General features: G+C 43.7%; 1 protein-coding gene across 3 annotated transcripts; it reads right to left on the bottom strand.

Annotated features, from left to right (window-relative positions):
- Window positions 1-2545: 2545 nt before the first annotated feature.
- Window positions 2546-21302, bottom strand: znf574 (zinc finger protein 574). Of its 3 annotated transcripts, none has more exons than XM_086039365.1 (10): window positions 21143-21302; window positions 18280-18441; window positions 12776-13901; window positions 12156-12370; window positions 11891-12070; window positions 10926-11020; window positions 9477-9571; window positions 6717-6865; window positions 5211-5498; window positions 2546-4300 (listed from the first exon to the last, which is right to left on the bottom strand). In XM_086039365.1, the coding sequence occupies exons 2-10, from the start codon at window positions 18433-18435 to the stop codon at window positions 3680-3682; spliced, it is 2925 nt and encodes a 974-aa protein (XP_085895491.1). In that variant the 5' UTR covers window positions 18436-18441; window positions 21143-21302; the 3' UTR covers window positions 2546-3679. The 3 variants fall into 3 exon arrangements, with proteins under 3 accessions (XP_085895491.1, XP_085895492.1, XP_085895490.1); XM_086039366.1 differs by lacking the exon at window positions 21143-21302 and adding an exon at window positions 18534-20979; XM_086039364.1 differs by lacking the exon at window positions 21143-21302 and having other exon boundaries at window positions 18280-20979.
- Between the last annotated feature and the right edge of the window lie 1140 nt (window positions 21303-22442).

Raw genomic sequence — 22442 nt, 5'->3', positions numbered from 1 at the left:
TACAACCTGGACAAAGCGGCACTTGCTTGTTGTCCTTCACCTGCACGGGACATTGTGATGTCAGCTTGTTTACTGCTGAGAGAGCTGAACATCACACGTTCTCTCCCGAGGGTCACTTTGGATATTTTTAGTGTGCATGATATCAAGAGAATATAAGTATGGGGATGCAAGGAGACAGGGAGGGGTGGGGGGGGGGGGGCGGCCAGCTCATTCATCTGGATAACTTTATCACTTCGCATTGGCTCTATTTGAAGATAACAACCGGCGCAAACTGTTTTGCCTGTAGCTACAGTGTGACGTTGTCCATCCTGCATAACAGGTGGCCTAGCATTTTTTCAGTGGGTAACAAGTGAGTGTAGCTCGCAACCAACAAAGTGGTAATAAAACCCGTCAGATGTCTTTAATGGCTGCAAGGGTTGTTTCAAGGCGGGTTTTAAAAGCTGCTCATCAAAACTTTGTAGAATCCAAGTCAAGCTTGTTAACAAAAGTACGAATAAAACACTACATTGCAGGTAAATGCAATTTGAGGGACGTTTTTCTGACTTTTTTATTTTGCTTTTACGCTGCACATTTGAAAACAAATACTTTCAACTCCTTCTCCTAACCAGGGGCGTAGCCAGAACCTTTAAGTGGGGTGGCCAATGTGACGCATTCACTGACGGATGGCCACCCGTACGTGCACATCGTCCGCATTCTTGTGATCCCCCTCTGTAACCGGGAAGTCGTTGTTTATCATACCATCCGCAGTCTGGCTTTAGGGAAATAAAATGCTCACATATACAAAATCCTACCCAACACACTCATAACACAAGCAGGAAGTCTTAAGTAAAAGCTACATTTTGCTCAGCTTGATTTATTAGATAATGCCATTTTCTTTGGCGGTGCCTTGCTTTTGTGTGCTATCACATAGTCTACTTCTAGCTTATGTACTGATTTGCTAGCTAATAGCCAATTAGAGTAATCAATTACCATAGACGACAGACTATGATCGATGGCTAGTTCATTCAAATCATATCTAAAAAAGACCAATGTCACAAAAAATCTCTTAATTCTTAATTTCAAAGCATGATCGTGAAATTTCAGTTTCATGTACTTACAGAGTTGTGAGCTGATCTGGATCCAAGTTGTAGACCGATTTTACTCTCGGCTGAGCTTCCTCTGATGCCCGCTCTATGTTTACACCTCAGCGTTGCAGTAAGCAGGATCCATAGATGAGATCCATCACTCTCAACGATCTGTCAGCTGTCACAGTTCACCTGGCTGCTATATTAGCAGGCAACCTGCAACTGTCGTTGTGACGTCACTTCCCATCTGCAGCTGAAGCGATTTTGCCTATTCGGGTAGATTTTTATTCCACAAACGCAGTGTTGAATAGTGTAGCGTGTTTTGATGAATGCTGAAACACACAATGTATTCTTGTCTTTACATCTGGGGTCTTTTTTACCCCAGTATGAGTACTATGCACGTTAATGAGAGGCAAGCTACTTATAGTTTTTTTATTTGTATATCAACAGTTAAAAACTTACTTTTGTAAAGTGTGCACGTGCATACGTTTGCCACATCGACTGACCACACAAAATAGCGCCATGGCTTTCTCTGGGAAATATTTGGCTATTCGCCGGTCGCATGTCGAGCATCAAAAGAAAGCAATAAAAGGCGGACAAATTGCCGTCGCCGGGTGCCTTTCGCACCTCAGGAGGCCCATACATTGCCACCATTTCACTTCGCCTCACTATCATCAGTATTTCTGCTTTCTATGACACCGATACAAATCAAGACAGAGTAGCCCTGTTTGCACCATTACATGTGTGCTGAAACGACCTCTTTCTAGTCAGCAACCATAGGTGACATCCATAAACTCTTGCTCACAAACAGGATCATTATTTTTAATTTTCAACGCTGACAAGCGCAGGATTAATTGTATGAAACCTAGACGGCGATGACTTACGTGGCACAAAAATCATAAGCAAGTGTGGCACGCTGTTATTTTAATAACAATAGAACTCATTCAATTAGAGGACAAAAACAGTCAATTGTGCGCCAAATGAATGCTTATCTAAATAAAGACACGCAAATCGACTCAACAAGCAACTTGCCTAGCTGGTGACAGTAAAGGTGGGGAAGATGATGGAAGATGCACTCTGACTTCTGCTGCTGCTGCTGAGCTGGCCGCTATTTCACTCCCACACTTGTTAGCCAGAAGAGGCGGGTGACAGCGGGGGCCGCCAAAGGCTTCTCCCGTCGATGATCTGCAGCTGAGGTGGTTTATAGGAGACATTTTTGTGAACGGGTCTTCCCTTAACAAACAAGAATGTACAATGTGATTTCATTTAACCTTTAAGCTATCCCAGGGACATTGTGTGCCTTTCCGTTGTTTTTCACACGTTTCAAGGCATTTTGGCTGTGTTGAATGACTATCGGTTGCAACTGCCAGGGGAGATACATTTTTAATGGTCATCAGCTTGTTAAAGGAGCCCAAAAGGGAAAAGCTACAAATAAATAGGTTTAAAAGAAAGGGAGAAAAAAAAACCATACCATTAAAAAATCGTTTTGATCCCAAATCACGCTAAAGCAGTCCTTTATTTTAAGATTGAGTACGATTTGGACTGGTACCTTTCGCTTTTAATTCTTACATTTGTCCACCAGGTGGCAGTACATTTTGAATTCAAAGCATGCAGTAACAAAGCACAAATTTTACGTTTTTCTTCAAGTGTGCCTAACAACTGAAACAGTAAGTGCACATTGCTACTGATGATGGATAGACGATCAGCAGTCTTTCCTCTTAGGATACCACGTTCTGTTTTATAGACTAAATAAACGTTAAAAAATAAACACTCCCAAATTTAGACTGAAGAATATCTTAAAGTAATGCTAATCCTTCTACAACAGTTTAGGGAAGCGGACAAACTTTCGGAAAAATTGACGGTAGACACTTAAAGGATCTTTAAAGGGTTACATGTATTTTAAGGCATGGTGAGTAAAGCTGCAAATCTAACTGGCTTTAAAAAAAAAAAAAAAAAGATATGATACACAACACACGAAAACGATTGAGAATTTGGGTGAAATTTAAGGATGATCCTAAAATGCATAATAACCTTTAAAAGTGGCCTCAATTTGACCTTCATGAACTTTTGGTCATTGTTTCACAGGTTGTTGAAGAATGAACATTTCCAAGGAAGTCCATTTCTATGCCTGTCTGTGACTTTTCCAGTCTCTCTGAACCGCCGTTGCAACCTGCTGACGACACTCAACTCTGAACTCAGCGGCCACTGCACTCTGAGAAAATCCCATTTTGTTAATCAATTGTTCCACGTGGTCTTGGTGTCATCATGTTCAAAAATATGAACAGCGTGGTGAAGATACATTTTAAATACCGATTCTAAACGAGCTGGTTCATGGATCAAACTACTGTTGTGAATTTTGCCATTCAGCTCCTTGTTAGAGAACAGCAAGTTGTGCAAAAAGCACTGAAACATTGAACAGTTGGACGTCTAATGAAATGTTTAGAGAAGGTCAAATCAATAGCACCTGTAATGGTTATAAAGCATTTCAGGTTGAATCTGAATTTTCGCCCACAAGTTGAATATCAGTTATTTTCTCCGGGGAATGCATTTGTGCGGAGGAAAAAAAACATCTAACGGTGAAACTTGGCCCCGGGAACAAGAGTCGTGCTTCATGCTCATATGGTCTCCTCCACGATGAACTCGATGGAGTGCTGCGGGGACTGCGAGCCGTCCATCATGGTGATCTCGTTGCCATCCATGGTGATGGTGGGAATGGTGATGCCCTGCGCTCCCAGCATGGACGAGGGCAGGATGACCACTTGCGAGGTTCCGTCCATGCCGCTCAGCTCCTCGGCGGGGATCATGACCGCCTCGCCGCTGCCCTCGCCCGCCTGCAGCACGTAGATGGTCTGCATGCCGCTGCAGTCGTCGTCCACCTCCACCTGGGTGACATCGGAAGCGTCGGCTAGCGAGGACAGCACTTTGGCGCCTTCCAGCACCTTCTGGACCTGGGCCGCCTCGGTGGCGCTGGCCACCTCCTCGGCGGCCTGAGCGGCCTGGTCGCCGTGCTGCCGGATGTGCTTGTCCAGGTTGGAGCGTGAGCGGAAAGCGGTGGGGCAGTGGGGGCACGGGTAGGGCTTCTCGCCGCTGTGGGTGCGGGCGTGCTCGGTGAGGCGGGCCGCCACGCTGAAGCTCTTGCCGCAGATCCAGCAGCAGAAGGGCCGCACGCCGCTGTGGATGCGCTCGTGGTCCTGCAGGTGGGGCAGCTGGCGGAAGCATTTGCCGCAAGTGGTGCACTGGTGGGTGAGGGTGGTAGAGGAAAATGCAACATTTGTGATGAGAGTGTAAAAGGAAACCAAACCAAAAAAAATCAACTGCTCCCATTTCGGATCTAGCTGACTTTTGGTGAGAGGAACAGGATACTGCGGTTACCAAATATTTTAAAATCGAGTATTCTCCCGATGATCCCGTCAGTTAATCAGCTAAAAAATGTATTTTGCGTTATTAAACAGAATAATATTCGTGTGAGGTACAGGTAGTAACTATTACTTTTAGGTGTATGGCTTTAAAAGGCGGGGCCTGGGTGGAATGACTACACAAAACCTCAAGTGTTCATTTTGTGGCTTCTGTATTTCTTCTTTAAGTTTGCCGGTGAAATGCGCGTTTGCTCTCAGTCAGCCCCAAGTATGCCTAACTTCAAATAATATTCAGCCACACGGTGGCCTGTATGTTGCTTCTCCCATCTAACATCCATCTTTGAGCACGGCCAGAGAGATGCTGCGTGGCTGCCAACATGAAATCAATTTCCAGAGCCGCACGCAGGGTGGACTTGATGTCACCGGCACGGCAAAGATGGAGGGTCGGCAGTGGGGTTGGGGGCGGCCAACATGGGCGGGGGGAGCGGGGGGGGGGGGGGGGGGAGCTTCCCAGAATAGTAACAGGCAGAGAGGGGAGCTGACGGGCCCTAATTCAGCCCGGCCATTAATCACAAGTACAGCGAGGGAGGAAACACCCGCAGGACACACACACACACACGCGCGCACACATACGCGGTGCAAATGGCCCCGGTCCAGAAGTGGTGAGATGGTCACAGCAGGGAGTAGCGTGTGACCGTGAATGCTAGATTTCAGTTTGTGATGTAGGTAATGAAAAAGCGGTGCTTCTCAAAGACTAAGGAAAGAGGATTTTTTTGGATGATTTTCTCACCTCGAAGGGCCTCTCGTTGGTGTGAGTCCTCATATGAACTTGGAAGGTGGAGTTGTAGGCGAAGCCTTTGTAGCAGATCTCACACTCGAAGCGGACTCGGCCCTTGGACTTGCCCATTTTGCCTTGGCAGTGGGCCAGCACGTGCTCCTCCAGGGCCCTGTTGGAGATGAAACGGCGGCGGCAGGGCCGCACCGGGCACTTGAGCGGCGTCTGGCCGGTGTGGGACAGGCGGTGGAGGTCCAGGCCCTCCTGGGTCATGCAGCGGTGGCCGCACAGGTCGCACTCAATCTGGGGAGGGAAGTAGTTCGGTCTTTCAGGACGATCTGGCGTTTTACGAGACGTTTTGCTGTTCCAATGACATTTTTGATGACATATATTGTATATTACACTAATATACAGAATAACTTATGTTTACACTTCCATGACAAATCTATGCCTTGATCACATCGGCTGAATTAGTGCACAAGGGCATATCATCAAGCCTTATTTACACATTGGTTAACTTCATCCCTTGTACAACAGTTAAAAATGCTAAATGTTTGGGAGGGGTTTTTTTTGTTAACAGAAAATCAGCTGTGATGAAGAAATAGTCGTTTTTCTCATAAAGATGAACTTTTTTTCCTCTTTTTTTTCTTTTTTTTTTTTAAATCACGCAGTTACAAATGTTTTTTTTTTTTATTTTGATGACACCACAGACATATACCAGTGATGGCAAAGACGGCAAAAAGTGTGAAGATGACCATGAAATGCGACGTAGCGGTAGCACACATCTGTGTCCTGGTTGCTCAGTTGGCAGAAATAAAAAAATAAAAAAATAGTAAATGTTCAGATAAGATACAAAATCAACTATGTTCTGTCTTAATGTAAAAAGACCTCCCAGGCACAAGTAGTTATCTTTTCTCTATATGTTGTCTATCATGTTAGCATACCATGAACATTTTTTTTAACTTGTAAACAGGTAAGAATGTTATGCTTGAGGGGTTGTTTTTGATGCCGTCACATAAGTGTACACTAACGGCAGTATTATGACGACAATAGAACAGAAGTGCCGTGACGACTTTGGGAAATAACTTATTGCAATCCTCTGTTGACGCTTCTCGGCTGTTTAGTATAGTACAGCAACAATTGTGAATGACATGAGGGGGCAAGCTAAAAATAAATCCGGTGCAATACTGAAGAGGCTGTTCTTTTTCTATCTGTATGAAAGTTCGGAATGTCAAGCGTGACACAGGAACTAAACAAGCGCTCAACTTTCCTACAAGCTTTTTCTGCATAGGAGAAAAAGGGGTTTTTTTACAGTGCGGTTAACTTCTTTTTACACTAGTGCCACAGATAATGTTACAAAGCGCACATGCAGGAAGTTCACTCGCCCTCAGCAAGCTTCTCTCTCCACTTCCATTTCCAATTTTACGCGTGGCACGTGCCTAACGTCGGTTTACACTTGAACGATTGTTACGAAAAAAGTTGCCTTCTAAAGGGGAAAGAAACATGATCTGTAACGCTCACCTGTCCAGTGGAGCGCCCTCGGCCTTGTCCTCGCCCACGTCCGGTGTTCCTCTCCTCCTCAGAGCCGGTGCAGCGCTGCTGGTGGATTTCCAGCACAGACTCGTTGATGAACTGGGAGGAGCAGTGGGGACAGACGACGGGCTCCTTGTCTGAAATGGAGGAAAAAATTGGCCTATGAAGTGAAAGGCGGAGAGACACATGGGTGGCACCTTTAACAAGTGGTTCGGACATCTGCCTGGCAGTCTAGTGGTGCTTGGCTCAAAGTCGGCTCAGGCCCTCCTGTGCGGAGTTTGCATGTTCTCCCTGTGCTTGCGTGCGTTTTCAGAAGGTAATTCAGCCTCCTCCCACGTTGCAAAAACATGCATTTCAGGTTGATTAAAGACTCTAAATAGCTCACAGGTCTGAATGTGACCCTGAATGATTGTTTCCTATATGGGCCCTGAGCAAACAACCAGTGCAGGATGGTCCTCGCTTCTCATCCAAAGTCAGCAACTCTAATGAGGACAAGTGCTAAAGAAAATCAATGGAGGGGAGGTGGCACACGCAAGTACAAGCGCTGTTCGTTAGCGTTCATTTGTAAAACACTAACTGGGCCACATGTGAGCGACGCCAGTGAAGTCCTGCTTCGACTCACCGAGAGAGAGATTTGACGCCATCTTAACAGCGCAGCTGTAATGATCTCGTGTTTGAATTTCAGGAAGCGTAAAGATTTCAATTTAGGAGTATTAATAAGCGACGACAGTATCATCGCATTCTCCGGGGAGAAAAGGTCACATTGGCTCATCGACACTTTTCCACTTCATTCGCTCCTAAATGAAGGGAGTTCTTCTGACTCCAGGCCAAAAAACAAAAACAAAAAAAAAAAACGGAACCGGCCAGAATAATAATTAGCGGGAGGCATTTTTCCCCAACTGAACATTAAAACACATTTTTCAGTTTTACAGTACGAGAATACAATACAATTCTTACAGCGGCTGAGTTACCAGAATATATGCAAGTCGGAACGCGGTTATATTCTAGCACTAACCTACGCTAATGCAGAAGTAAATTGTCATAATTACAGTAAATATTTGTATGAAAAACACGTATAGGTTACATTTGAAACCAATGAAAAAAATCAGTCCGGCGGTAATTGATTGTGCCTTCTGATACCGTGCGACAACGTAATCCTAAAAACTGCGCAAAATAGTTTACTGCGCGCCGTTCATAACCTTCAAACAGTCGTGAACTGGGGACCTCCTACCTTAATTTAAAGCTATCACATTCAAGCATGCTGTAAATATGAACATTTTGTTTTACCATAAGCAGACACCCGTGTGAGGGCATTACAATAACTTAATTGCTCCATTTTTTTTTCACTCAAGTGACAACTTGTAACTCGTAAAACTGAAAATTTGGACATTTGTAAGACAATGTACCATGGTACTTCCATGAAATGTTTTTACTTTAGTCAGGATTATGCAAAATTATATTTTCCCCAAATATATTTATGTTCTCTGTTAGGTGCAAACCTTCCATTTTATAAAATCCCATTTATTCCCATAAATTCCATTGAGAGTGTCTAACTTTAAAAATGTCCGTAATTTTTGCTACCTTAAACACGGGTCCACGGTGCTGCTTTGGCAAGATTACACCTGCCTTTAACAATGCCAGGTCCCCAGAACATAAAGTCAAGCACAAACGGGACAAAACGAAACGATGGAAGGGATCAGTTTAAGCTTCTCTCAACACGGTAAGTAAATCGATCATCTTGAATGGTCACATGATCCCAAACACATTATCAATGCAACTTTAAGCAGCTATGCCAACGGCACCAAGCGTGCGGAAAACATCCGCGCTCGGACCAGGCTGCAATGCTCAGAGTCTCTACTGATCAGCTTGTCAATTAATCAGTTGCTGTCCTGGGTGTATTTGGGCAAAGCCAACTGGACCCCCTGCTGGGGTGAAAATGTGTCTGGGGAAGAAGGGGGTGAGTAAAAAAAAACAAAAACAAAAAAAACACTGACGCTGATGGTTCATCACCACATCAAGGGGTCATCACACCAGCAGCTCGCAATCTGCTAACCATCTGTACTTTTCTACCGCAGTAGGGACATGCAGCCCACCCAGCCCCCCTTTTCCTCGGGAACCAACCAATTAAACCTTTATTAAGGACAATCTCACCCTATGTCTCTGCGCTGATCAAGGGATCAATGTCCTCAATCATCTGTCGCCGAGGACTCTGACCCCTCCCTCGTGCAAGACTCGTGAAGCTTAACTAATGAGCCTTCAACGCAACCCCCCTCCCCCCCGCCAATTAAGATGAAGTGTCGGCATGCTGACCCATTTCATTTACCTCCAAGCTTTCCCGTTCCATTCCACTTGAGTAGCGGATCAATGCAAAGTTGTTGACCTCATGCATGGGCGCAACGATGGCCGTGTAACGCGGATGGATGCATGTTTGGGAATAAACAAGATAGGCCAGCTTGGTGGGCGGGCATTTATTGTCGAGTCGATAGTAATTCACCGGGAGCTGTACTAATAAGAAAGTCATAATTGATTGGCTTCCATTATGGTGTGACTGATTTTTCGTTGCGCGCTTATCCCTCATCTTTTAGTCCCGAATGGAAACACAAAACGTCGTACGGGCGAAGACGACGCAAGCAAGAGGCGCACATAGGAGCTCTCACGGGCGAAGCAAAGCTTTTCCCGCTCGAGTGCTTTGTTCCCGCTGACAATACAAATTGCGTGGGTGAACGGTTGCGGCGTGGGGGCGCTGACCTTGATGGGTGAGTGAGTGCAGGTCAAGGTCCTTCCTGCGACTGAACGCCTCCCCGCAATCCGGGCAGGGGAACGGGTTGCTGGTGTGGAGAAGTCTGATGATAAAACAAAGAGAATGACAGTCACTCTTTTTTTGATGTTGTTTTTTTTCTTTTCGGATGCATGAAAAATTAGCCAACAGACTAGCAGAAAGTTTCTACCCCCTGTTAAATGAGGGACATTAGGAAGAGTTTCTGAATGGCAGGAGATGAAGGAACAACCGTAAACTGAAATTATTGTGTTTATCCAATTGGGGGAGAGGAGTGCTTGAACTAGCTCCTCAGCCCTTCACTGACACTGGAGTAACGTGGATCTCCACAGATTCGCAGTTGAACCAATCCTCCATTATTCGCTATTTTGGTGCTCAGGCCACAGCCGTGTCTAAAATAATATCGCTTTGGCACCATTTGTGGCATCGGGGTGGTAATGTGCTCTTATCTAATTCATTGTAATTCGCCTGGATAAAGTCCAACTCTCGGGTGGGTAGGTATAACTACAAAACACAGTTGATGGTGATATATATCTTTTATTATTTTTGAAGAAAAAACATAAAAAGATTTCCAACCACTTTTTGCAATTTTCTGCAGTTATAATTTTGGTTTCCGACTTATTAGGTGTTTATTGTACTCTATAAAGAGGTTTTAAATATGCTCCAAATATGACAGTACAAGCAATGGGAGTGGAGTCACTTCAGGCCAATCTACAAAGTATATAAATGTTTAATAAAATTCATATTCATGACCATACTTACATCATCCATCTGACTAATGTTTCTGACTGCACTAACATGTTGTTTAACTGCTGATTTAATGTGTATGTATTATGTATGTACATTAAATTCACGGCCCATGCAATTGGATATGGGTCTCCTAAATGGTAAATGTCAGCACTAAACCTCAACTGCACCCTTGACATGCAGTCTTAAATCGAGCCCTAAATATATTCTAAGTACAAGTAGTCTAATCAAGGTAAATGAGGACTGCTACAATGCTCACATAACGTAAAAGCGCTGGAGGTGACTCGATCAGCCATTTCACCTCATATTCACAAGAACAAAAGACACAGACGGACACGGTGTACATACTTCCTCCGTCCTGTCCTGTGTCCTCTTAATTTGCTTGGCTTGTCTGTCAATCATACGTGGCTGAAACTCAAGGACGTAGAAGATACCCGCCGCGCGCCGTGTTCAGAAAGCTTAAAGGTCCAGCAAAGCGACTCGAATGCTACACAACCCGCGAAGAGAGGGGCGTCCATCTAAATCTCATCCCGTGTTGATCAGATGAATTTAATTTGGTCGCCAATGTTTTGTCTCAAGCTAGCTGGCGAGTTTCACGTACCAATAATTCAAATGATTTATTTTTGGCGGGGAAAAAAAAAATCTACTTAAACAAAACAGACAAAAGAAGTTACTTGTGATGGTTGAGCTGTTCCTCTGTGTTAAAGTGTGAAGGACAGAGGGGGCACGAGAAGAGACCATCGCCGCCGTCACCGTCTGCGGCACACATCTGTAGTCAAGGATACAGTGAAGGACAATGTAAGAAAGAACAGAAGAAAAAGATTAGTAAGCAATGTCGTAAACCCTTGTGCAGTACTCTTTATTCAGCCTTCAACGCAATAGTCATTTCACCATTGAAGTGCGACAAGTACCTACAGAATATCTCTCAGTGGCTAAAGAAAAATGATGCATTACAAAAGAGGAAGAGCAGACCTGGGCCACATTTCGCCAGGCCACAGTCTTCCGCCAGAAGTCTTTATCAAGTTAAAATAAAATGTCAAATGCACAGTAGGGCTGCCACTGTAGAATATTTTGAATCGATCATTCGATCAATGACTCCATGGATTAATCGGCTTAAAAATATATTTGATATTGCGTAATGATTAAACAAAGCCAAATAAACAATCAAGCAGTATTACAGAAGAGGGAGTGGTGCTGTATTCACAAGCTTTTTCAAACTGAGTGCAACTTCACAAGCTTTTTCAAACTGAGTGCAACTTCTTAGGTACTGATTAATGGAAAAGAATACTAGTTTGATACACACTTCTGAGGCTGATTCAGGTTCAAGTTCATGTCAATTGCAGGTTAGTCATAATACAGCTGCAAATAATGATTATTTTTGCAACTGTTCAATTTTCTGACATGGCCCCTTTGGAAAATGAATTGCCCACCCCTGAGCGAGAGGAAGCTTTTTAAGTCCCCACTGTGCACAACACAAAGCCAAAAAAAAAAAAACAAAATAAAAATCAAGGTACAACTGCACTAGAATCGATCGAAACCGTTTTCGTTATAGACAACCAACGCTAGAAACGGTACAGATTTGCATTCGGTTAAAAGAGGCTAACGTCTGCCTTTTATTTAAACGGCAAAAAAGGGGTACCGGTTTGCGTCCGCGCTTGCGGCGAGGCTGGTCCGAGGTGTGAATGAGCTGGTGCCTCTTCAGAGTGGCGGCCTGCGTGAAGTCTTTGCCGCACACGTCGCAGCAGAAGGGCCTGTTTCCGCTGTGAGTCATGGTGTGACGCAGCAGGCTCTGTGAGTTGGTGAAGGACTTCGAACACATCTGCACAACAACAACAACAACAAGGCACGATGTCAGCGTTATGTTAGCACACTACCCTAGCGCAGTAACCGATTTGGATGGACACCTTGCAGGTGAAGAGCTTTTCTCCGGTGTGGCTATAGACATGCGTTCGCAGGAAGACACGCCTAGTGAAGGTTTTGCCGCAGTAGGGGCACACGTGGGGCAGAGCGGTGCGGGACCAGTCCTGCAGCAGCTTGGCAGGTGGCGGGAGGTTTGCGGTGTCCACGGTCACTGCAACTACGCCCTCCGCTTCTTCTTTAGTGCTTGAATCCTTGTTTCCTGTACAGAGAAATAATGTTGCTTTTAACCTCAAGGCGAGACCTGTGGATTTTAGCAGGGCACAGAACGCATGCACAGGCTACCGCACCAAATTTAACCACATTTTCCATCAGCGATTATCGAATGTCTGAAAATTATCTTGAACAATTATCCCGTGGTGTCAAGTAATGTTTGAAAACTATTTTTAATTTGACTGTAGAGTGAGCCACAGTAAAGAGTTCACTATAATAAAAATCTCTATATAGCGATGGAAAAAATGAATAAATCGGAACACAGCCTAAATGTAACTGTTGGGTCGAAAGAAGACCCTGCAAGGAGCGTAGCACTCTTGAAGCGGCAATTATCGTCTATTTGTGGTTTCAAATACCAGTTAAAAATCGGTATATGTGTATATGTCTACTTTACCTTTGCTAATGATCCTGTAAACGGGCCTGCTCCTCTTTGGGGCGGGCGCATCCGACTCGTTGGCAGCGGTGAGCAATGAAGCCGGACGCTTTGAGCTCTGCGCCTCCTCCACAGAGGGAGCCATCTCGTCGCCCGTCTCCGCTTCATCTATGGGCCCGCACTCCAGAACGCGGTGCTGCCTGCGATGGTACAAGTACTGGGTGGTGTTCATGAAGGTCTCGGTGCAGTAGGCGCACGAGTGGAGCGGCGTGTGCAGGTCGTGCATCCCCTTGCGATGCGCGGCCAGCACGGCGGCGGTGTTGAAGCTGCCGCCGCACTGGAGGCACAGGAAGAGCTCGGCGGGCTGCGCCGAAGAGGAGGACGGAGCGCCGTCTGTCTCCTGCCCGTCTGCCGCGCTGCTCTGCGGGTAGGTTTTCTCCGACAGGCTGCTCGCCACCGTGGTGCTTCCCTCGCCTTTTTGCCGGTGTTGCTTGCGGTGGTAGAGGAAGAGGGTGGTGTTAAGGAAGCTCTCGCCGCACACGGTGCAGTGGTGCAGGGCCTCCTCGAAGCCGTGCGTCTTGCGGTGGGCCACCAGCTCGGAGACGAGGCCGAAACAGGAGCCGCAGTCCACGCACAACAGCACGGGATCGGGCTTGGGCTTCTTCACCGCTCCTCTCCTCCTGGGAGACGACTCTTCCAGCGCGGACGACAGCGTGATCACCTCAGGAGCCGCCTGTCCGGAACCGTCGCCCGCCGGAGCCTCGGCGACTTGCTGCTGTTCCTTATTGCCTCCCGAACCCTCCGCTTGGTCGGACTTGGTGTCACTGGCGTCACCCTCGGCGACGGGCTGAGGATCCTCGGGCTGACAACTGGACTGCGGCTCGGCGTCCGACCCGCCCACGACGACGGCCCTCAGGCAGGCACCTTCTTTGCGGTGATGCTGCCATTGATCCAGGCTCTTGAAGAGCTCCTCGCAGTCCCCGCACTGGTAGAGGATTCGGGGCTGGTCCAGCAGCTGATCTTCGTTGAGCTCGGCCTCTTGGGCCGCAGTGTCAGGCTCCTGCGCTGCATTATCGACAGGCTGTGCGGACAGCGACTCCAGTTGCAATTGGATTTGCGGCACGATGGCCTCCTCTGTTAGCGACGGCTGCAGACACACGTGGATGAGGGAGAAAGGAAAAGACAACAGATGATAGCTAAATGATACTTTTGGTTGCAGAATAAAAAGAGCATACAACTTTCGTGTCACTGTTACAGGTAAAATGAAGATCATTGCGAATTATTACGACAAAAGGCGTCTTCATCTACAAGGATTGTACCTTTGGTTACAATGCGATGAGGGATTCTAGTTAAAGGAAGCCATTTTAAACTAAAAAGAAAAACTTTTAACGTAGATATTCAGCGGAACGCAGCCTATAATCAGTAGCTGGTGCTTCAACTGTTTATTTTTCTTGTACTGCCTGACACACTGGGCTGCGGTACTCTGTTTTTAGGGCACCGAACGGCACATTAGAAAAACGTTCTGAGTTTCCAAACAGTCTTGAGTGAAGCAGTGCGCTTGGAGAGCGTATTTCCGAACGTTTTGGGGGGGGCTTTAATATTCATTGTCTTGGTTTTTGAAACACAAATTTCCCCACGAAGGGGGAAAAAAATAAAATAAAATGTTTGAATGCAATGAAAATAGCAAGACAAAACACAAACTAGTGAAATACACCCGCAAAAGATGAACTTATGGTCACAAATAAAAAACCTGCGAAAGAGTGAAGCCGCAATAACGGAACCATGAAGTAGCGAGGGGACACTAATTATTTGAACACATTTAAACCTATTACAACACTTTTAAACTGGGTTGTTGAGCTTCTACTCCGCAAAATACATAAATGGTATCATAAATCATAAAAGTTGTTCTGCACTTTGCCAGGGCACTACAATTACAGCTGCCTCGGTCGGATCTAAATTACACGCACTGAACATCAACGTAAACGCTCTCTTTATCCAATGAAAACATTAACAGCTGTTGTTATTCGGCAACGTCATTTAATAAAACACACAAATTAGTGCTAATGGAGTGGGACCGCTGTGTTATGTCAAAGCTTACGGGGCTTAGCGGCTCCATGTAGCAGGGTACGTGCGGCTGGCAAATTACCCCAGGACAAGACAACAGCAATACAGTTGCCACAACTCCATACGCCTTTCAGTCATCAATTAACACGGCTGTCTCCGTGATACAAAAACGGAAAAAAGTGGAGGATGAAGATGGATGATCTAGAGCAGGAGAGTTCATTACTGGAGTGATTCAGACGGCCTGGGCAGATAGCGCGTGTGCGAAGGGAGCATCTCGGGCGTCAGTCTGCTCGGTGACCTCATTACCGGCCGTGGCCGCCTGTTCCGAAGCCCCGCCACATCGATTGCCATCTCGCCGATATGGAACCTTTTTCCAGACACGAGATCAAGTGCCACTTGCAAGGTCATAGTTTGAAAAACTGAACTTAGGACTTCAACTTTTTCTAAATGGTTCGGTTTTGTCTCCATGACGGCAATTTCAGACCAATCGGTTATCATTTATATGCTTATATAATGTGACGGAGGTTTTAATCATCACAGTGTTTTAAAGGGGACATACAGTGAAAGCCTGTTTTTTGATATATAGAAACTCTAAACATTTTCACCCCTGCATATGTTTTGTTTAAACACATTTAATAAACGTTTTCAATACATGCAAGCTTTAAAAAGGCGGGGCCTGGTGGGGTGGGGTGTCTCACTAGCGAGTCTGTGTTCGTGCAAGTACTCTTCTCCCGATATTCAATAAAGGCAGAAAAGTGCATCAGTCAACCTACGCATTTTCATGGTTCAGCATTTGCAAATTCATGTGTCTTTTTGGGAGTCTGCCCTCCATAAGCTGCTGGATATCTTGGATTTGTAGTTTTTGTGCTCGGGCTAAAGTAATTGACTGTAACACCATGTGGTGGAGTCTTATTATTGTTTGGTTCAATTCATTTTAGCTTATGTTCATGTCTATGAGATGTCCCGTTTTGTTGGCAGTCCTTGAATGCACCTGGTGTAAAAGCGAATACTTTATGTTTCTCTTGCCATGCAACAACTACTAATAGCCCATGGAACCTACTTTGTCGTTATAGTTTGCCTTTTGTTGCCTAACATTTATCAGTGAGTTTAATGACTTAATAGTGTTTATGTTAAAGTGCTAGTTTGCATATTAGTTTGCCCATGTATGATGTCAAGTCAGTTTGTGCTAGTGTGTTATTTTGACTAGTAGATTATGTATAGTGGGCTAATTTCTCTCCCTTATAAGTGCTTTGCAGCCATCTTGCGGCATCTCTTCACAAGCACAAAACACTTTTGGAGGGGCGTCATTTATTTGAAGATGTTCGCTGTTCGTAGCTCGGCCCCTTATCCTCCGCAAATAATGGGGGTTCACTATACACCGCAGCCCCTAAAAAGGATTGTTTGGGAAAATGTGACGCAACGGGGTCAAACTCATCTCAAAACATCAGCAACAGCAAATCAGTGAGTATCGATGTCTGTACCCCCCCCACCCCGTCCACCCACCATAAAAAGGTTGAGCTATTTCACTTTATTTTAATTGTATTTAGTGTTATTATATTGGGATTAATCTTTCTTTATAGTTTATAGTTAAATGTATCATTAAACACTGCCATTACTGGGTGGTTTTATTATGATGTAACACATAATTTAAATTTATTATTTGCTATGAGAAAAATATCATTAAACAAAATATGTTGGACTCTAATATACAACAAATGATCTGCTAGAGGTCCATAATTGACTTTTCTGTAAAACTCCACGTTTCTAACATCGACAGAGATACAATCTGTGCTCGGAGAGAATATTGTTCAGCCTTACCGGTCCTGCTGAGCTAATCAATTTTGAGCACAAAATGAACCCGTCGCGTGGCCTACAAATTGTGGCAAACATGCTCTGCGTTTAGTGCTCAGCTGCAGGTAAATGATACCATTAAGGGATTTTTTTTTTAAATGATTAATCAGCAGACCGACTGGGACCCTTGCGTCGATTTTCTTCTCACCTTTTCTATGGCATTTTCATAGCACTTTTTGTGATGTCACCAAAGAAGACACTTCCAAAAACGTAGGAATCTTCCATCGGCAGTTAATGTTCATTATGTGTCAAAAGAGCCAAATGAGAAAGTATTTTGCAGAGGTCACGTTTCTTCACCTGTACAACTCGACATTGGATAACACCCTGAGGGAGCCCTTATGTTTAAATGATCTGTAATAGAAAAAAAAATGCAATCTTTAAAGTACAACTGTAACCACAGCCACATGTTGTTATGAATGAGGCCAATCTAACAAGCTAAACAAGCTCAATTTTAACATTACTTCCATGAAATTGTATTAATTTACTCCTATCAGTTGATGGGCTCTTTGCATGTGATGCCGTGGCATGATATTCGGAATGGATAGTGCGGTTTACCCTTTACTGTTTAGGTTTAAGTATGACATCCGTGTATTCATTAGCTACGCGTGAAACGGGCGAGAATGAGCCCTGTGCTCCGGTGTGCACGTCGTAATTGAAATCCAACGGTGTTTTAAGCGGCGGCTAGTGAGTATTCATCATGAGAAGTTCGTTGCATCAACACAGAGCAAAGTCTGCAGTCTGCACTTGAGCCCGCAGCAGATTATGCAGCCCAATACGCTTGAGGGGGGGAGAAAAAAAAAAAAAAAAAAAAAAAAGAAGACTAGAGAGGTTCTGTCCCGGTATTGCTCCAGTGAAATGACTACTCCGTTCGAGCGCCAAAATTGTGCGTTTGAGACAGAGTAGCCAGACCTGCCGCAGCTGATGATAATTAGCTCTTTAGATAATTGACTGCACTGAGATGAGAAGATGATGTTCAAGAAATGTAAGGTAGAGATGCTATCATTTCTTCTTCACGATTTACATGCCACAGTATCTTTTTTTCAATGAGACGAGTACAGCATCGTGTGTGAGAAATTTTATTTATTTATTACATGGAAAAAAAACACAAACTCAACTAAGAAATGTTCATCTGATTTATTCATTATTTTACTAAAATATGCATATACATGTTATTAGTAGCTTTAGAGTTAATTTTTAAAATTATTTTTTTTCCTTTCGATGTAGTGTTTTCATGCACTACGGTGTCAAGGAAAGCATTATTTGGGGGCAGAGGAAGACACGAAAACATCAATAAATTTAAGGTTGCGAGGAAATCTGTGGTGGCTTAAAGGGTAAATCACGGCAAAAGTCAGAGCTCAACTTGTTTCAGCCAACTTCAACTAGCAAAACCCACCTGTAGCAATCTGTGCATATTAATACATTTAATATTCAACAGCTCTGGTGAGTACGCTGAATTTTAGTTGAAATATTTGCATCATATTTTCAAATATTGATCTTGTACCTCTCCAGATGATGTATGTGGCACAGTGGCATGCATTAATCCCGGGGGGGAACCCAGGTACCAAACGCATGGATGGCCTGTCACTACAAAACCAGCTAGCATTTATTACCTGTGTTTGGAGCACCGGCACGACAACGGGCGTGATGCGGGACGAGTCAGCCTGGTCCTCCTCGGCCGTGCATGTCATCTGGTGCTTGAGCACCTCTTCCAGTGTGTTGAACTCCTTGTAGCAGGGGAAGCACATGTACACCGATTGAGTCTCCATGGCTCCCTGCAGTAGACAAGACCACATCAGTAATGCAACCAATAAAGATGGATGTGCTGCAACGAAAAAAGATTAGCTTTCAACGTAAAAGCTATTACATGGTTTCCTGTGTGTGTTGTGAATGTGCTTCTGGTGCAAACATTGTCCTGTCCTGATGGCCGACCGAAGTGCCAGGAAGTTGTATGATGTCACCGTATACTGCATTCAAGGTCACTTCCTTAAAGCAACACCAATTCTCCCTGCCCCCAGTTATATTTTTGCGGTGACATTTTTTTGTTGTTCCAGAGCTTTTTGGCTTGGACTCAGTGCTTCCGTCATCGTAACAGACAATAGGCTCGCTACGATGGCTTTTCTGGCTTGGCTTTTGCGGGATTTGCATTCCTCTTTGCAGGATTCCATGAGTGCTTTGTGTCGGTTATAACAACATTGTCCTGCTAAACCTGCGAGGCCTGTAAGCGCCTCACCTAAATGGCTGTTAACAACCTGCTTTAGTAACTAAAGACAGTCCTGAAGTCTAATGGGTACATTTGTGAAAGCGGGAAGGGTTTTGGGGGAGACACTCATTTCAGGCCACAACTGATGATAAAAACAAGGCTAAAAGGACTTAATAGAGAAAGTCAAGGATTCTAACAGTAATTTAAGTGACTACATTATTGTGTTGCAATTTGCTTTTAATAACCACAAAAAAAATGGTTCACATGCTGGGGTTGTGTGAGGTAAAACAGGGATTAAGATTTGACCTTGGTTTTTTAAATACAGTTTATGTTCAAACAGTAATTTGAGACTGTCTATTGTGTTATGTGCCTTTAATTACACTTTTTGAAAAAAATACAAATTTAAACAAGAACAAAAGCACTTCATCAATCCATTCATTTTCTATACCCCTTATCCTCATTAGGATCATGGTGCACTGGAGTCTGTTCCAGCTAACTGCGTTGTCAGTCCATCTATTGGCATTTAAGACAAAATCATTCACACTTGCATCCACACATTTGGACAATTTAGTTTTCAATGAACTGAACGTGTGTTTTGAACGTCGGCGTGGACTTAAACTGGCCTCACTAGTCACTCTCACAGTTTTAAACTAAAGGTTGCTGGGTTTCTTGATACAAGTTGCTCCTGCTCTGCCATATAATACTTTTCTTTGCAGATTGACTTTAATTTATTACTAAACTCAATTTTATTTATAGAGCACTTTAAAAACAACCAACGCTGCATACGAAGTGATGTGCATAGAATTACACAAAAAAAAACAGTTAAAGCAATTAATAACATAAAAACAGTAACATCATACAACACTCAAAAAATACTGGTTCAAAAGCCATATAATAAAAATGTGTTTTAAGGGAGTCATTCAATAAAGCGGAGGTCATTCCAAAGAGAGGGACTGGCATTATGTGCTAGACTGCTGCTGTTTCATTGTGCTTGCATTTTGTACGTTAGACAGGTATTTACTACTGTCCATTCTGGATGTATGGTAGTCTATCAACAGTAGATTTCTGTTTGACGGCGTACTATTTGTTTGTGTATACTGTGTGATGATAAGCGATTCAGAAAATGAATTGATGGATGTATGTTCTTTTATGTATACATATTGTTATGACATGACTGTGCTCCACCTTCTTGGCCAGAGCACCCATGAGAAATAGAACTTTGTCTCAATGGGTTGTTCTCTGGTTAAATAATGGTTTTGACAGTTTGAGAGACTATTACCAACCCAAGCATACGGGAGAACATGCAAACTCCACAAAGACTGCAGATTTGAATTCGTCTTTTCAATAACCCGACTTTGAGAAATTCGGGGGCAAAAAAAATCGAGTATGTGCAAAAAGAAAACAGGTAGTATAAGGTAAAATTGTCCCCCTCTGTTTAGGAACCAGTTATTCAAATAATTTGGTATATGTTGGCTTCAAACAAATGACATGCTTCCTCATATAACGCACAACAGCTGCCCATATTCGTCGATCAAGCTATTCCCAAATCTAAATGAACGCTGTCGTTTGTTCAACGTAATTTGTAGTTAAAAGCCGATCGATTATAACAAAGCCATCGGCCTAACTTTCTGTGTGCGTGGGCCTTTACGTAACGGCCACACACCATTTCAAAGGCTCGACACTTCCCTCTTCTAGCCTACTAAACGTCCAAAACTCCGCACTCTATTAAAAGGCGAATATCGAATATTAGTAGGGAGGGGTTCAATTTGTTCATAGAAAGGTAATACGTTCGACACCGGCTAGCAGCTAGGCGGCTAACTTAGCAGTAGTCGCCATGTACGCCCTGTGGACACGGGACAGTTGAGCTAAATGGCCGCCCGGCCTGTAACAAGAGCTAACGGCGTGGCAGCTAGATAGCTCCAAAAGCTAACGAAACGGCCTCGTCTTCGGACATGTTGAATCATCCCAACCGGTTAACATCACTCATTCCCTAAACCACCTAGACCACTTTTGCTTCCTCGTCGACGTTCTACTATCAAGGCGAAGGAGAAGAAGAAAACGGAGAAGAAGAAGCAAACGAAGGAGAAGAAGAAGAAGAGAACACTTAAGACGGAGGGCGGGATACCCTTCTTCGGTGGTATAATGGCGGCGATAGTCTGAAAGCTAAGTATCGCCGTCGCCACCCCGGTGATATGTATATTTATTAACACACAGGGTATGGAGCGTAGACCTAAAAGTGTCGAATACAATTGAATAAAAGTCGACTAACTCACCGCGGCTTGTCGTTACGTTTTGACGTCGAGGCTAGAATGGGAAATAGGACAACAAGTTCAGTCAGATCTTCGTTGGAAGAAGCGCGGCGCTGATTTGCTCGGGAGGAGCCAGCCAGTCCGCCAATGGCGTTTGCCGACACTGACATTTGGTGGAGAAGACCGCGCGAAAGCATGGCGGAAACGTTGTCCGCTTATTGTACAAGTTACATTTTGTTCAAGGTGGCAGAAGTGCTCACACTGTGTACTGAAATGCAAGAACACATCCCTCCATCCTTTCTCTGTACTAGGGTCGCACGGAGAAGTACAGATCCTTGTGAAAATATATATATACTTAGCTGGAAAATAACTTGTACTTATGGGTTAATGATATATAAATTTTAAAAATAATAATAAATTATGGATAGGTACATACTGGTAATTTAATAGTGTATATTGTAACAAGATGTAAACAGGCATATTCTGTATAGTATTTTTATGTATAGTGTAGGTATGAATAATACTACATACTGGAAAATAACAGTGAAATCAATATACGGGTAGCGTCGGAATAAATAAATGTATACATTCTCCTACTCCTTTTTGAACATGTGTAAGCAGGCAAGTTATGACCAACTGTATGTTGTATTGATTATTTCTAACCGTTTTGCTGTTTTTCTTCTGTATTGATGTTCTTAAGGTTGCTGTTGTTCCCTCATAAGATGCTGTATTATTATGTACTCATTTCTATGCATGTTCGGAATAAATTGTTCGGGGAAAAATCCTGTACTTTATGGAGGACCAAAATTAAATAAATACATACCAAATTCACAAAATGGGTCATGACATGAAGTATTTATTATTTCAATATTCATTTACTTATTTAAATACTGTATTTATGTCACTATTTTTAACTGCCAATATGTATTTATTTCAATCGTTATTTCAATACAGTATACTGTATTTTTATTTTTAGTTACTGATTTAAATATTTATGCCAGTATTTATTTCAATATGTTATTTATTTGAAGATATACTTTATTATTTATATATATACTTAATTATCTATTTCATTTTGGCACTCTTGTTCCGCTGTGCATCATGAAATTAATTGCACAATCTGTCATTCTGTCCCATCAAATTCAGTGGGCGGGACTAGCGCTGATCCAGCACCAATCTAATTGCTTTTTCCTGCATGAGCGCTTCCGTCAGTTAATCACACATTTACCCTGGATATATCAGTGAGTTGTTTTAACAACTATCAAATTTCATATTGCTCAGTAAAACTGGCTTCGGGAGCTGAATTTTTTTTTTTTTTAAACAG

This window comes from Filicampus tigris, chromosome 8 (genome assembly GCF_054856515.1).
Source record: "Filicampus tigris isolate MCC_2025a chromosome 8, RoL_Ftig_1.0, whole genome shotgun sequence".
NCBI classification, from domain to species: Eukaryota; Metazoa; Chordata; class Actinopteri; order Syngnathiformes; family Syngnathidae; genus Filicampus; species Filicampus tigris.
Note: the sequence above shows the minus strand (reverse complement) of the source record. Positions and strands in the feature narration are given on the sequence as shown.

Excerpts from the sequence above, each read along its gene's own strand:
- znf574 (XM_086039364.1), bottom strand. The coding sequence starts at position 18,462 with ATGTGGTCTTGTCTACTGCAGGGAGCCATGGAGACTCAATCGGTGTAC. Across the intron at positions 12,071-12,155 it reads AAAAGCTCTTCACCTGCAAG|ATGTGTTCGAAGTCCTTCAC; the intron begins GTGTCCATCCAA and ends GTTGTTGTGCAG. Across the intron at positions 4,301-5,210 it reads CCAACGAGAGGCCCTTCGAG|TGCACCACTTGCGGCAAATG; the intron begins GTGAGAAAATCA and ends CTCACCCACCAG.